General features: G+C 40.2%; 3 protein-coding genes and 1 long non-coding RNA gene across 4 annotated transcripts; 1 reads left to right on the top strand and 3 right to left on the bottom strand.

Moving 5' to 3' along the window:
- Window positions 1-3,060: 3,060 nt before the first annotated feature.
- On the bottom strand, window positions 3,061-4,877 carry LOC143506533 (ferritin, middle subunit-like). The gene is made up of 4 exons (XM_076996345.1): window positions 4,644-4,877; window positions 4,374-4,520; window positions 3,939-4,064; window positions 3,061-3,405 (listed from the first exon to the last, which is right to left on the bottom strand). The coding sequence occupies exons 1-4, from the start codon at window positions 4,746-4,748 to the stop codon at window positions 3,250-3,252; spliced, it is 534 nt and encodes a 177-aa protein (XP_076852460.1). The 5' UTR covers window positions 4,749-4,877; the 3' UTR covers window positions 3,061-3,249.
- LOC143506549 (uncharacterized) lies at window positions 3,945-4,457 on the top strand. Its single transcript, XR_013128383.1, has 2 exons — window positions 3,945-4,139; window positions 4,337-4,457. It is a non-coding gene; the product is annotated as an uncharacterized LOC143506549 (long non-coding RNA).
- Window positions 4,878-8,778: 3,901 nt separating the features above from the next.
- LOC143506564 (ferritin, middle subunit-like) lies at window positions 8,779-10,103 on the bottom strand. The gene is made up of 5 exons (XM_076996364.1): window positions 10,005-10,103; window positions 9,740-9,815; window positions 9,368-9,438; window positions 9,074-9,199; window positions 8,779-8,935 (listed from the first exon to the last, which is right to left on the bottom strand). The coding sequence occupies exons 1-5, from the start codon at window positions 10,101-10,103 to the stop codon at window positions 8,780-8,782; spliced, it is 528 nt and encodes a 175-aa protein (XP_076852479.1). The 3' UTR covers window position 8,779.
- Window positions 10,104-11,908: 1,805 nt separating this feature from the next.
- On the bottom strand, window positions 11,909-13,282 carry LOC143506558 (ferritin, middle subunit-like). Its single transcript, XM_076996351.1, has 4 exons — window positions 13,009-13,282; window positions 12,629-12,775; window positions 12,391-12,516; window positions 11,909-12,251 (listed from the first exon to the last, which is right to left on the bottom strand). The coding sequence occupies exons 1-4, from the start codon at window positions 13,111-13,113 to the stop codon at window positions 12,096-12,098; spliced, it is 534 nt and encodes a 177-aa protein (XP_076852466.1). The 5' UTR covers window positions 13,114-13,282; the 3' UTR covers window positions 11,909-12,095.
- Window positions 13,283-14,118: the final 836 nt, after the last annotated feature.

Genomic DNA, 14,118 nt, shown 5'->3' on the forward strand with positions numbered 1-14,118 from the left:
CGATGAGTGGCTCACACCTGAGCAGACACCGTGTCTTGTCCTGCAGCTCAGCTCGTCCTCAGTCAACCCTTCGGGAAACCTTGCTCCACTCACAACAGTCCGGATGGGACTCCTCTTCACCACTACTGTTGTCTTATATTACTAAAAAAAATTTGTTTTAAATATTGTCCTGTCAAAAATGCCAATAAAAAAAACAACAAATCAAACTGGAAACCCCACTCCTGGTACCAAAAAGGGCTGGTGGATGTGTGGCCAGGTGTAGAAGGAGGGAATCACACAAACCAGACAGCTCTAAAATTAATGTGATGCTTTTATTTCCCGACTGATCCCAAAAGGAAACAGCATTAACTTTGTTTGATTTGGATACTTAAATTAACAACTATAAAATTAACAAGTACTTCAGAAAAAAAAGAAAGACAACAGTAGTGGACTGTTCATTCAAAAAATTACAGACAGCCTCTTTAACGGAAGGACACACACTCCAGTGGGCAGTCTTATCTCCCATCTAAATCAAACAAAGATACATCTATATCAATAAAACTCATTTTTACATTGTTATCACATAAACATGACACATAAACATTTAATAAAACTTTGTTGAAACACTCACGCCGACACACTACTTCACGTTTTACAGAGAGGCGGTTGGTGATACTTATCAACGTCTCTGTCCGTTACAGTTTCAGTTAGGCTCTCGTGCTGGGTGACGTCATACGTGCAATTATATACATGCACGAGAAACTGGCCTATACTACCTCTCAACAGTGCCACCTACTGGATACTTAAAATAGCATGCGAGGCAAAGGAGAGAATGATGACCATTTCATATGGAAATAATAACTTTATTATTCACCTGCCTTCACATAAGAGGCATAAAAGGTTTGTGAGAACATTGTTATCTTGTAGAGAAAATACATTCTTATTTCAGTAGGTTAATTTAGCTAACTGTAAGCATGCTTTAGGTACTTTGGTGTACTCACACTAGGCACGGTTTGCTGGTTCCGTGCTGGGGCCCGGTTATCCCCCCTCCCCGCTCCCCCTCTGGCCTGCACTCACACTGGCTTTATCAAGCCGGCCCGAGCACGCTTACGTCATCACAACGTGATTTTATTTGGAAAAAAAGCGCGCTCGCACAACACGATTCTCTTTTTATTGTATTTTTGGAGTCGTTTTGGGAGTGCAGAAACACGGTGCAAGCACAGATTTATCGATCATTTAACACGATTGTCTGCTAATCGCTTTGCCGCTATGACTGTTTAACGTGAGCGTCGCATCACTGACGTCATGTTTGAGTTCCAGCTAAATGAACCAATCAGACGAGGCACCAAGCGGGCCCGAGCACGGATAGCGCTCACACTAGAAGCGAACCGTGCCCGAGTCCACGCGAATCGTGCCCTGGCCCACCTCTTCAAGCAGGCCCGAGCACGGTTGGAGCGCTCACACTAGCCAAACAAACCATGCTTCGGCAGGGAACCGTGCCCAGGCCCGGATCACAGAGCCTAGTGTGAGTACGCCCTAGTCTAACAACAATTCACGGCAAAATAGGCTGGCCAATTGCAGGTAATGTCACTTAGGGCGTACTCACACTAGGCACGGTTTGCTGGTTCCGTGCTGGGGCCCGGTTATCCCCCCTCCCCACTCCCCCTCTGGTCTGCACTCACACTCACTTCAGCAACCCGGCCCGAGCACGCTTACGTCATCACAACGCCGCTTTATTTGGAAAAAAAGCGCGCTCGCACAACACTATGGAGTTCACGATTATTTTTTTATTGAGACATTTTAAGTGTTTAATCCAAAATGAAATGAATAATTCCAAATGTATGTCCAGCTGACTTTCTATACTGTATCAATGTCTGCACTTTATTGCACTTTATTTCACACTGCACCCCTGCACTGCTGGACCATGGGACTTAAAAATTACAACCAGAGACAATACTCTACCCCTGCGTATACAGTACTACTCCATACCTTGCTCTGTCATTACTACAGTATCAAACTCACTGTGATCACTGGTACTTCTGCACATCTATGCAGCATTATATAATCCATAGCCTGTTACATTCATCTCATTCACTGTGCAATATCACATGTATATTTAATATATTGTAAACAAATTAGAACAACACTTTTTATTTACATGACACTACACAGTAAGTTTTTATATGTACATACACTAGCCAATTGTTGTAATTTTTACATCTTATTGTAAATATTGTTACTGCAAATTGTGGAACTTGCACACAAGTTTTTCACTCACCGGTGTACCTGTACACTGGTGATGTGACAATGAATCTGATTTGATTTGATAAAACAAATCTAATTTGTTTTAACTACTACACTGAGAAAAAATACTTTAAATCAACGACAGCAGTGTTTTAATTTTTACAGTATGTAGGGTAAAAATGGTCATGTTAACAAAACAGTCGTGGGTTTACTGTTACCTGGGAGTCGTGTGTGCTCAAGCCCCACCGAGTAACCAGACTTATATCTGGTCGGAAATGCCATATTTACATCCTATACCATAGGTGGCCAACCCGTCATAGACCAAGAGCCACTTTTCTTGCTGTGTTACGGCAAAGAGCCACATCATACATGGGCGAGTGTAGATTGTTGAGCGGGGGTTGGCGAGTTTAATTTGTTGAGCGGGGGGGGGGGGTGGGGTGGCGAGTGTAAATTATTAGCTGTGAAGACAGTCAAATGCGTGTTTTCCACTACGCCGGTTTTAAAAGTATTAGCGGCTCGCTAGGCTTGTAAACAAACCACGCACCACGAAAATGTAGCAGTGTGTCGCCCCGTTTGTGTAGGTGAGCCCGCGGACCGGCTGGGGAGCCGCATGAAACCAGGCAAAGAGCCGCATGTAGCTCGCGAGCCGCGGGTTGGCCACTCCTGTCCTATACAGTACGCGATAAAGGGTAGTATGTCCGAATACATGTCCGTATGCAACAAAGTTGAAATCAGTCAAGTGTCAGTGTTAGCCAAGTCACATCCTACAAATTAAATCCAGCTATGACTATGGTAAAGCACTCAAGTATTTAAATGTTAAAGCAGACAGAGGAAATCTCCAGCTCAAAATGTTTATTTGTCAAATTCGTAACATGTAGAAATCCACCATGTTAATCATAAATTGACTGGGCAAAGACAACAAAATAAGACACCAAAATATATTTATGTAATCCTTGTGTTTTCACATATTTTTAGTAGATTTCCAATGGGGCTTCTACAGGACTTGGTTGAAGCCTTTGTCTGGATTTAGCTCTTGCTCCCCAGGGTGTGCTTGTCAAACAGATACTCGGCCATCCTGTTCTTGGCAGCGTCCATCTTGCTGAGGTTGGTGATGTGGTCACCCAGCTTCTTGATCATCTCCACCTGCTCATTCAGGTACTCGGACTCCAGGAAGTCACACAGCTGTTGGACAGTAAAAGAAATTGTATGTAGAAAAAGTACAAATTTGGACCACATAAAAAAGGTAGTATACAATCACTGGTGCATTAGTAAGCAGACATTACCACAGAACTAGAAGTCTTTAGTGCATGATTTACTGCTATAAACACTGCATTGTGTTTTTGACCAAGATGAAAATTGCTTTGCATAAAAGCATACAAGCCAAATGGAGGAAGTTGGGATTTTTCTACAGACTAACGTAAAATTGGGTAGTCATGGTCTGGTGGTTAGGGAACCGGTCTTGTGACCAGAGGGTCATTGGTTCACTTCCCAGGCCTGAGGCCATGACTGAGGTGCCCTTGAGCAAGGCACTGCTCCCCAGACGCCAGGCTGCCTGCTGTTCTGGGCACGTGTGTAACCACGCGCGTGTGTGTGTGTGAGAGAGAGAGAGATCACTGCACAAATGGGTAAATGCAGAGGACAACTTTTGATTAGGGTGAAAATCACAATTGACGAAACATGGCACATTTGCAATTTTCTAATACATGTGGACTTACATGAGGGTCACCCTTCTCAGAGGAGAGTTTGTGCAGATCGAGCAGTGCCTGGTTCACCTTCTTCTCCAGTTCCAGAGCACACTGCATGGCTTCCAGTCCAGTGCCCCACTCATCACGCTCAGGTTTCTGATGGAGGTGGGAGATCACAAGGGTTAACAGATTCATCTCCAATGCAAGACCTTACCCAATTAACAAACATTTGTAAGTCAGCTACGGTCCAACTAGGGTTTTTCCACTTAATTCTTAGTTAAAAGGTTAATTATTTGTCTTGTATCTGCATGTCTGTGTATGCACATGTAGAATATAACCCTGTTGGCTACCTGTTGCAGGAGAGAAAGCCATACTGATTTTAGACTGTCATTGGATTTCATGTTTATAATTTTGCTATGTGTTTGCAGACTGTAGCCTACTCGACAGGATGGCAAATGAACGAACCTTGACATCCTGGAGGAAAATGCGTCCCCCCCTTTTATTCTGTAAGGACATGAACTTCTCCGCGTGCTCACGTTCCTCGTGACTGTTCTCTTTGAAAAAATGGGCGAAACCCTCGAGGGCGACATTATCCCGAGAGAAGTAGAAAGCCTGTTTTTAAAAACATGATCACTGGAAATTAAATTAAGGAAATCAAGAGAAACAATAAAATCTGTTGCAAAAGCTGTTATTGCAAATTACCATCATATGAAATTGTTCATTCTACCAACTCACCATCGAGCTGTAGGTGTAGGATGCGTAAAGCTCCATGTTAATCATCTTGTTAATAGCGGACTCACAGTCGCGGTGGTAGTTCTGACGAATTTGAGAAGTCGCCATTTCGATGGATTTCTTTTTCTTTGTTTTAAAACTTGGAATACCTAATATTACGGAAAAATAAAGAAGTTCCGTTCAATCACTGTTGAAGCAAGAACCTCTAACAAGTCTTCCGAAGATTGTGACAATGATGCACGAGCTCGGTTTTTTATTATCGCAATGGAAAAGCCACGCGGCCGTAGGCAACCAATCAAATGCAAGAAAACAATGACGAACCACGCGGGCAGGCAAGTGGGTTTGCAACAAAACCTGCTGACAGCTGCTGACACAAAAATTACGTGGTCATTAGACAAGTTACAATAGACAATAATAGGTAAACCTTAATGTTATTTTTAAATTTAAGTCTATAAACCTTTGATTTTGGGTGCCTGGTTTCTATTTCAGAGCAAATTTACTACGCATAGGCATTCACCCTAATTGCTATAAAACGAGACATAAAGAGAGGCGTATTAGTCCATACTAAAACTTCTTACTAGAGCTGCATGCATCCATTTTTACATAAAACATGCAAGCCAAATATATCTTTGTATTTTTATAGTGGCTTGATACCACTAATTTCAAGATGGTTGTGAGTAGCATAGCTAATCTCTACAATGGTTTGCTGTGATTATAGCCACTACTAGCTGACATAACTGGAGAAGCATGTTTATGTTCTTCAGATGTATAAAAACACATTTGGCTGTAGTTATGCTGGAACTAAACAAGCTATTTATCAATCGTATAATGTTGCAGTTGCAGAAATACAGGCTGCATACGTTTGTTTAGTTTAGACCAGAGGCTTCAATTTTTGGTTCTACTTTTCAGGACAATGAAAGACTGACTTGTTATAGCTTTTAATAGTCTATTAAAATATTTTCATTAATAAAGTACCAACTTCTAACTTTGTCACATTTGTATATCACTCTGGATAAGAGCGTCAGCTATATGCCACAAATGTAAAGGCATTCTGAGCCTCTGAGCTGAGGTGATCACTGACCTTGGCCCGCTCCTCTCATGGGTCAAACACACTTATCTCTGTTTTGTTTTCACATGATTGAATTTTGTCCCATCCCGTTTTTTACAGCATTGACAGAAACACAACATTTTGGATTTGTTGTGTCTTTGAAAATAAAAATAAAATTAGTCAAACTATCTGGAGATGGCGACTCACAGACATGTGTATGCTTGCTCAAAAATGCACTTAGAGAGAAATATTGCCCCAAAATATAAAAAGTTTTTATTGTGCAGTGCAAATGTTCAGAAAATGTCAATGCTGAAAGGTGTAGCATGGTTATGTGGTCTTTAAATGCAAGAAATAGCATGGTTATGTGGTCTTTAAATGCAAGTTTTGATTAGTGATGAATAATAAAGAACTGGATAGCAAGGTAGAACTTAATAACATAACATTTAAGGCATTACATTAGAAGAAAAAAGTAGAAAATTAGAAAAAAGTCATGTTTCTGTTCATCTTCAGTAAATAATATTATATATTGAACCTTATTGAAGTGTCTTTAGAGAGTAAAACAAGTTGGTGAAGGTCCTTTGACAGAAATTCTCCTGACATGTGCTGAGGCCTTATGACTTAGCATTCACTCTCTTCCCGTACCGCTAGCAGGTGTCCAGTTACGTCTGCAAGGGTCTGCATGTGGAAACCAGAAAGATCATCAAATATTCACACTGAGTCCACAGAAACAGCCCCTATCCTGCATGTGCACCAGGTGGAGAAACAAAGATCTTTGAGTTTGATAAGAGGAGGGTTTTAAAATGTGCTCATAGCCAATTGACACATATATTCATACATATATATTGATTAATGTCAGCTTGTATGCAGTGATGGCTAAGTTACCTTGAGAAAGTAATCCGATTACTGATTACTGATTACTCCTTTTAAAAGTAACTTAGTTACATTACATATTACTTGATTTTAAAAGTAACTACGTTAGATTACAAGTTACTTTAGTAGTTACATTCAGCAGCAAAATAAATTTTTCCAATACTCACTTTATTGGAAGTGCATTTTTAACAGTAACAATGTATTGAAGCAGGTTCGGTAACCGAGGCAGAAACTGCTTAATCCAAAAATCCCGAGGAGGGAAACTTTATTGATAACGCAACCCTGGCGCGCGCAGGCTGCGCCCCCCAGTGTCACTTAAAGGGCAAGACTCGCCGTGAGGAGTAGGAGTCGCTACAGTATCTCCTGACATTACGTTTGTGTAGCTGCGCGGTATTATTTGTAAATTTATTTGTAAACGTAATACAAGCGAACTGGGGTGGGTTTCCCGAAACGTTCGTAGCGCCAAGTACTTCGTAACCTCGTATGAAGCTACGAACGTTTCGGGAAACCCACCCCAGTTCAGTCAGACAGCTTGTGAAACGAAATACCATTACAATTTCAAGCACGTTAGTCAAAATTCCAGCACTTTTCAAACGTGGAACACAAAGCAACATTAAAATTCATCAGGTAAATGTTCCTTCCCCTGTTTTTGAGGGGTGTTTCTTTATACTACCACATATCGTTACGGGAGGACACAGCAAAGAATGACTTGTAAAACGTGCTCGCGCTCTCACAGGGTCGCGCGCAGCGTGCGGAGTCGAGCGCTACGGTCAGACGCAAAAGTAGAACTGAGCCAAGAAGAAAGCAAAAATATATATTTTACTAGGGAAAATATAAATAGTAACGCACAGTTATTTGGATAAGTAACTTTAATCTGATTACTGGACTGGAAATAGTAGCGCGTTATATTACTCGTTACCGAAAAAAGTGGTAAGATTAGAGAAGATTAGACAGCACTGTATATAGCTTTATAAAAATGTAATCTTTTCCAAAGCACTTCCTCTCACATTCAACTTGGAAGACAGTATACAAGCATACAGATATAATGCAAATGTACACGTCACACTGCAGAATTCACACCTTCAGCTCCCTGTCCTTCATCAGCATGTCCAACTGGTTAATCTCTTCTACTTCAAATTCTGTGTTGCCCTCATCTGTGGAAACTTTACCCTGCAAGGAAAACCTGGGTTCACATCTCACGATTGTGTTCCACAAGCATCCTGCATACACAAACTGCTCCCAGAATCATGTTTTAGAAATGTTTCAGGTTGTAATGGAAACTTGTGGATTTAATTTGTGAACCTACTTTGTAGAATTTTCATTCAAATTTTCCATTGACATTTTGCATTGTTAGCTTTATTTATAGGCATTCATGTGATACATTGAGTTTATGATTCACTTTGTCACTTTCATTCCTGTTCTTTTTGCCCTTTTACATTAGGTTTATGCAGTTGCGAACCGTGACCATTAAAAAAATTTTTTTGCCTCTCCTAATAAACTGCAATAAAGAATAAAGAAAAAACCGAGACTCTTTGTCAATTTTGCTGTCACTTGAAACTGGTATTGCGCTGAATTATAACTGCCAGGCCCTCTGTAAACGAACAGTGGGCATCACAGTCCTGATAGGGGGAGACACAGGCTCACAGGTTTCCACTTAACCCCTCACCTTCCAACACAGATTGAATAGACACGGTTGAATAATTTATTTGCTTATATTTTTGTAATTGTTTAGATGTCGATTGTAAAATTGGAAGTAGATAAAATAAAATTGGATAATTATATATATAATGTTTTAAGAATATTTTAGGCCCTCTGAGAGGGCGTAGAGGGCTCTGACGGTTCCCCACTGGGTTTATGATTCACTTTGCTGCTTTCATTCCTCTGCTCTTTTCAGAATTCACTTGATTTTGCTCTAATTTAAGTAGTTCAGTTGCAACATATAAGAAACTATTAAATCGATTATATAGTAATGTCTTCATCATCGGTGTTGAAAAATGCCATGATGTACAGCTCAAAATGTGTATTCAGATTCAGCAGATGGTAAAATTAAATGTCAACAGGCACAAATCATCCAGTTAGGTCTAGAATTAATTATTATTGACAGGACAATGCGTGGAACCACCCATTAGATTTTCAAGATTTTTTTCATGATTTTTAATTTAATTATTACATAAAAAATTTAATATATGGAAGGAGGCTTGGTTGAAGCCTGGGGCTGCATTTAACTCTTGCTCCCCAGGGTGTGCTTGTCAAACAGATACTCGGCCATCCTGTTCTTGCCAGCGTCCATCTTGCTGAGGTTGGTGATGTGGTCACCCAGCTTCTTGATCATCTCCACCTGCTCGTTCAGGTACTCAGACTCCAGGAAGTCACAAAGCTTGAAAAATGTTTAGAGATCAGAAAGGTTCTACAGGAAAACCATTGATCTCATGAGGTAACGATTTATCTGCTGTTCTGAGTCGAGATGGTTTTGAACTGAATTGAGTGAATGGGCACATCAGAGATTCAGACTCACATGAGGGTCGCTGTTGTCTGTAGCGATCTTGTGCACATCCAGCAGAGCCTGGTTCACCTTCTTCTCCAGTTCCAGAGTACACTGCATAGCTTCCAGTCCAGTGCCCCACTCATCACGCTCAGGTTTCTGATGGGGGAACCACAATGGTGGAATTATAAAGAGGATAACTCTTATATATTATAAAGAGGATAACTGTTGCTGAAGTTTGCCCTAAAACAGAAAAATCATCAAAATCATACTGTCCTACTGTCATACTGATAATATTCACAACTATATTTATTGATGGCAAAATACCTTCACATCCTGGAGGAAAATGCGACCACCTCTCTTGTTCTGGAAAGACATCAACTTCTCTGCGTGGGGCAGTCATGGCTTGGCGGTTAGGGAACTGGTCTTGTGACCGGAGGGTCGTGGGATCGATTCCCAGACCTGAGGCCATGACTGAGGTGCCCTTGAGCAAGGCACCTAACCCCAACTGCTCCCCGGGTGCCGGGCTAGGGCTGCCCACCGCTCTGGGCACGTGTGCACCACAGCCCCCTAGTAATCACTAGTGTGTGTGTGTGTGTGTGTGTGTGTGTGTTCTGATTGCACAGATGGGTTAAAAGCGGAGGACAAATTTCGATTGGGGTGTAAAAATCACAATTGACAAAAAATGGCTCATTTCATGTTCTTCATGACTGTTCTCCTTAAAGAATTGAGCAAAACCCTCAAGGGCGACATCATCCCGGGAGAAGTAGAAAGTCTATTGAAAACATGATGGGAGAGAAAATAATTCTACATATTAACAGAGACCTTCTGTAAAGAACAGGAAACACTATATACATATGTTTAAATTTTTACTTTTAATGAAAAAGTGAATATTATATGGCACTGATTTAGCTATTTAGTAGACGACTAACAGCTGTTTACCAGAGGTTTAAGAATAACGCACCATTGAAGAGTAGGTGTAGGAGGCATAAAGCTCCATGTTAATCAATCTGTTAATAGCAGCTTCATTGTTGCGGTGGTAGTTCTGACGAATATGGGCCATTTTAGCGAATCTCCTTTTTGTACAAGTAGAAATGTACAGAAAAAACTACGTTCTGAAAGAAGTTCTGTTCAATTTTTGTTGTTGCAAGAACCTCTTATGAGTCTTCTCAAGGCTGTGAAATAATGTGACTTGTTCTCAGTTTTTATTTCTACTACAGCAATGCGACGGTGCCATCCACAGCCAACCAATGCCAGCAATGTACTGACGTAAGCATGTCGAAGAAGGCGGGGCAACTGTTCTAAGTCCAGAATTGCTGACACTATCAAGTCTGTGGATACAAACACTATAAGAAGAACACTATAAGAAGGAAACAATGTATTTCAATTCTATTATTTAAATTAAAAATCTTGAAAATATTTTCTTAGACAGTAATTGTAAATCCTAAATAGAATTCTGATTAAACAAACCAAACAGTATAAAGAGGACAAGAAATCCTGAAGAAGAGGGAAGTTTTTTCATCTTTCACAGTGACAAAGCTGTTTTGGTTGTCTGAACCCTTAGGATCCAGTTTCCTAGACAGAGTAACCAACTAATGAATTGAGGATACAGTTTACTAGAATTCTAAACAGAAAACCTGTTGTAATTTGTGGGCTGAAAATCTATGGATGTAAATTGGTCTCTAAATTAAAATTATAATGTAATACGTAAAATGGCAATGTAAGCCTAAATTGGCATTTGCATGTTAGACTCATACAAGCAACTTTGAACAATTCAAATGTAATAATTCCATTTACATTTTCACTTTGGTAGATGTCTATTCATATTTCATTGAGCAAAACCCTTATTTACACATACATTTGGATGCTTCATTGTGCCTTTATTTAAATGAAAATGTATTTCCTGATTTGAATTGTCAAGTTTCATGACATCATGCAAAGGCTATATCAAATTTATAATTAAAATGTTATTCATTTAATATGCATTTGCATTCCATGATAATGTGTTTGAAATGTAATTTTCAACCTCACCACCACTCTAAAAAGATGTAAAAATTCAAATGTTAAAGGGGAAATAACAACTATGCTGTTTGCAATAACATTACGATTGGACGAGATGAGAGGGGCATCACAATCCTGACATGCTATCTGATGGTGTCAAAATAGATTTGCAGTTTCTTTGGGCAGTGCTGTTACACAAATGTTCATCAGTCTAGTCTGTAAAATGTACTGTAAAATATAACATTTATTGTAAATTAGATTATGGATATTATGAATTTTTTACATTGAAGTATTTACACTGCAGTGTATCAAAATGTACACTACTATACAATATATGAATGAGGAAATTCAAGGTATTTTATAGTCTTATCTTTAGTCACCCGTCTCATGTCAATGGTAGAGAGATAGGCTTGCAAGCCCACACTGTAGATGCCACCTCTCAAAAAAGCTCTTCCATCAGCATGTCGAGTTAAAATGACAATGCTTGAAAAAGAACTGCTCATTATAAATCTCACAAAAAGGGTTATATTATGGAAGATACAAATTCCACATTTAAAAAAAAATGCTTTCCAGACATCATGAAGTTGTCTGACAAGATCGTATTTTGTGTTCATTTTAATTTCACCTTGATCTTGTACACATTAGGTGGTTTTCAACATCTTAAACACTTGGAAATAGCAACAGAGGTATGCCCAAATCAGGCACAACTGCATGACTTGGGAATCCAGCAAGTCACAAATGGTTTGACCACTGATGCATCCAGCAGCTAGACATTTATTTACAGCTGTGGCCAGTTTCTTAATGCATCAGTCCATATGCCCCAAAGCCATCCATCCAACTATGTAAGAAAAACGCAACAAGTCCAAGGACTAGTTAAATGTTTATTTAGATTCAGGAGTTGAAATTTGTGTTCACATCCAAAAAAATCCCTGCACTTGGATGTAGGGAGATCTTCCTGATCATAATAATCACGTGTAAAATCATGGACCCACTCAAACTGGTCAAATTTGCCCAACCATAATCTGAACACCTTGGTTGAAGCCTTAGACTGGATTTAACTCTTGTTCCCCAGGGTATGCTTATCAAACAGATACTCTGCCATCCTGTTGTTGCCAGCATCCATCTTGCTGAGGTTGGTGATATGGTCACCCAGCTTCTTGATCATCTCCACCTGTTCCTTCAAGTAGTGGGACTCGAGGAAGTCACACAGCTGTGGAGATAAGACCAAAGTCAGAAGAAGCACTCCAATTCCACAACCTCATGTTCACTGGTATTCTGAGGGAACACTAAAAGACAGCTATACTACAGCTTGCCCGACTAGCAGGTATACCAAGCCCACTGAGACTCACATGAGGGTCAGCCTTCTCAGTAGCGAGCTTGTGCAGGTCCAGCAGAGCCTGGTTCACCTTCTTCTCCAGTTCCAGGGCACACTGCATAGCTTCCAGACCAGTGCCCCACTCATCACGCTCAGGTTTCTGATGGGGAACCAGAAGGATGTAATTAGAAATAAAGGCAGAAATCTACTAATGAAACCATGCTTAAACAGAAGTGGGTACAATTCATAACTAATTCATAATGACAATGTACCTTCACATCCTGGAGGAAAATGCGTCCACCTCTCTTATTCTGAAAGGACATGAACTTCTCTGCGTGCTCACGTTCCTCGTGACTGTTCTCCTTGAAGAAGTGGGCAAAATTCTCCAGGGCAACATCATCCCTAGAGAAGTAGTAAGCCTGTTGAAAACAACGATTACGAAGTTACGAAGATGCAGTTTAAACGCACCCGCACACAACCTAACCTACAAACACCTGGGTACCGTTTTCCACTAATTAGGAGTCTTATCGACAGCTTCAGTTTCAATATGCAGTAATCCTACTTTTACTCAAATAGCGAACATTGCATTTCGCTGCAACGATGTTGATATTGCCTATCGCCGACATTAATTACAGCGAAATAGTCTGCGCACCATCGAAGAGTAGGTGTAGGACGCGTAAAACTCCATGTTAATCATCCTGTTGATGGCGGCTTCGCTATCGCGGTGATAGTTCTGACGAATCTGAGAATTCTCCATTTCAACTACTAATATTTATTTTCTTTTACAGTCAAGAAAGTACAATATGTATATATATAGGCTATATATATTTGAAAGCGCGCGAGACAATGTTCCGTTCAATCACTGTTGACGCTAGAATCTCTCGTGAGTTCACAAAACTTTGACACAGCTAGTCGTCCTCAGTATTTATTATTACACCGGTAACCCTACGGCGCAGTCTCCAGCCAACCACCTGCAAGAATTTGTTAACGTAGGGGAGGAGGGCGCGAATTACATGCGACCAATCAATCAAAACCTGCCGACAATAGAAATATTAAGGCTACAAAAAAGTTACTTTTATAGTTATGTTTGCAACGTTACAATCGTGAACATCTAAAGAAAGACATAAAGACCAAAGATATAAAAAGCAACGTTTTATTGTTCATGGTGGCGAAGATGTTTTTAGCATTTAGAGCTGTGGTTTTATATGCTGTGGGCTATTGGCTGCAGTTAATCAGATTTATGAGCGTCATAGCATTTTAACAGTATCTGTTAAAGCCAAATTGCGCTTTGAAACTGAATGTGTAACATGTCAAGAAACCGTACATGACTCAGCTCAATACTGGCTCACTTTAGCTGACTTAAGAGATCTTACCTTTCTAAATAATAGATGAATAGTCATGTTACAAGATATGTGAACAGATGGTGTCTGCATCTTCAGGACAGTAAACTTACTTTTGCTCCAAGCAACCTAGAAAGTTTTCAAATCTTATTTCATATCTTAACCAAATAAAGTTGATTAAAAACACTAATAGCTTCCAACCACAATTCACAATGAAACAACTGTGTTTGACTATTGGATTTATATCTCGTCTCAGTCTTCACTCTGAATGATGCTTGATTTGTGTACGCCTCAGAGAGCAGTGTCTGACGTCACACTCGCACGTATGACAGTGGGGGAGGGGGGTCATCAGGGACCGAGGGCTCAGTTATCACGTGACAGGTAATTGGCTATTGTGATGGTGTGGAGATTTGTACTGTCAC

The sequence above is a fragment of the Brachyhypopomus gauderio genome, chromosome 2 (assembly GCF_052324685.1).
Source record: "Brachyhypopomus gauderio isolate BG-103 chromosome 2, BGAUD_0.2, whole genome shotgun sequence".
In the NCBI taxonomy this organism is placed as follows: Eukaryota; Metazoa; Chordata; class Actinopteri; order Gymnotiformes; family Hypopomidae; genus Brachyhypopomus; species Brachyhypopomus gauderio.

Coding starts and splice junctions, on each gene's coding strand:
- LOC143506558 (XM_076996351.1), bottom strand. CDS start 13,113: ATGGAGAATTCTCAGATTCGTCAGAACTATCACCGCGATAGCGAAGCC. Junction 12,517..12,628: donor TTTTCCTCCAGGATGTGAAG/GTACATTGTCAT, acceptor GTTCCCCATCAG/AAACCTGAGCGTGATGAGTG. Junction 12,252..12,390: donor CTGAGAAGGCTGACCCTCAT/GTGAGTCTCAGT, acceptor TTATCTCCACAG/CTGTGTGACTTCCTCGAGTC.
- LOC143506533 (XM_076996345.1), bottom strand. CDS start 4,748: ATGGCGACTTCTCAAATTCGTCAGAACTACCACCGCGACTGTGAGTCC. Junction 4,521..4,643: donor CCTACACCTACAGCTCGATG/GTGAGTTGGTAG, acceptor TTTTAAAAACAG/GCTTTCTACTTCTCTCGGGA. Junction 4,065..4,373: donor TTTTCCTCCAGGATGTCAAG/GTTCGTTCATTT, acceptor CACCTCCATCAG/AAACCTGAGCGTGATGAGTG.
- LOC143506564 (XM_076996364.1), bottom strand. CDS start 10,103: ATGGCCCATATTCGTCAGAACTACCACCGCAACAATGAAGCTGCTATT. Junction 9,816..10,004: donor CCTACACCTACTCTTCAATG/GTGCGTTATTCT, acceptor TGTTTTCAATAG/ACTTTCTACTTCTCCCGGGA. Junction 9,439..9,739: donor GGAGAACAGTCATGAAGAAC/ATGAAATGAGCC, acceptor CCAAGCCATGAC/TGCCCCACGCAGAGAAGTTG.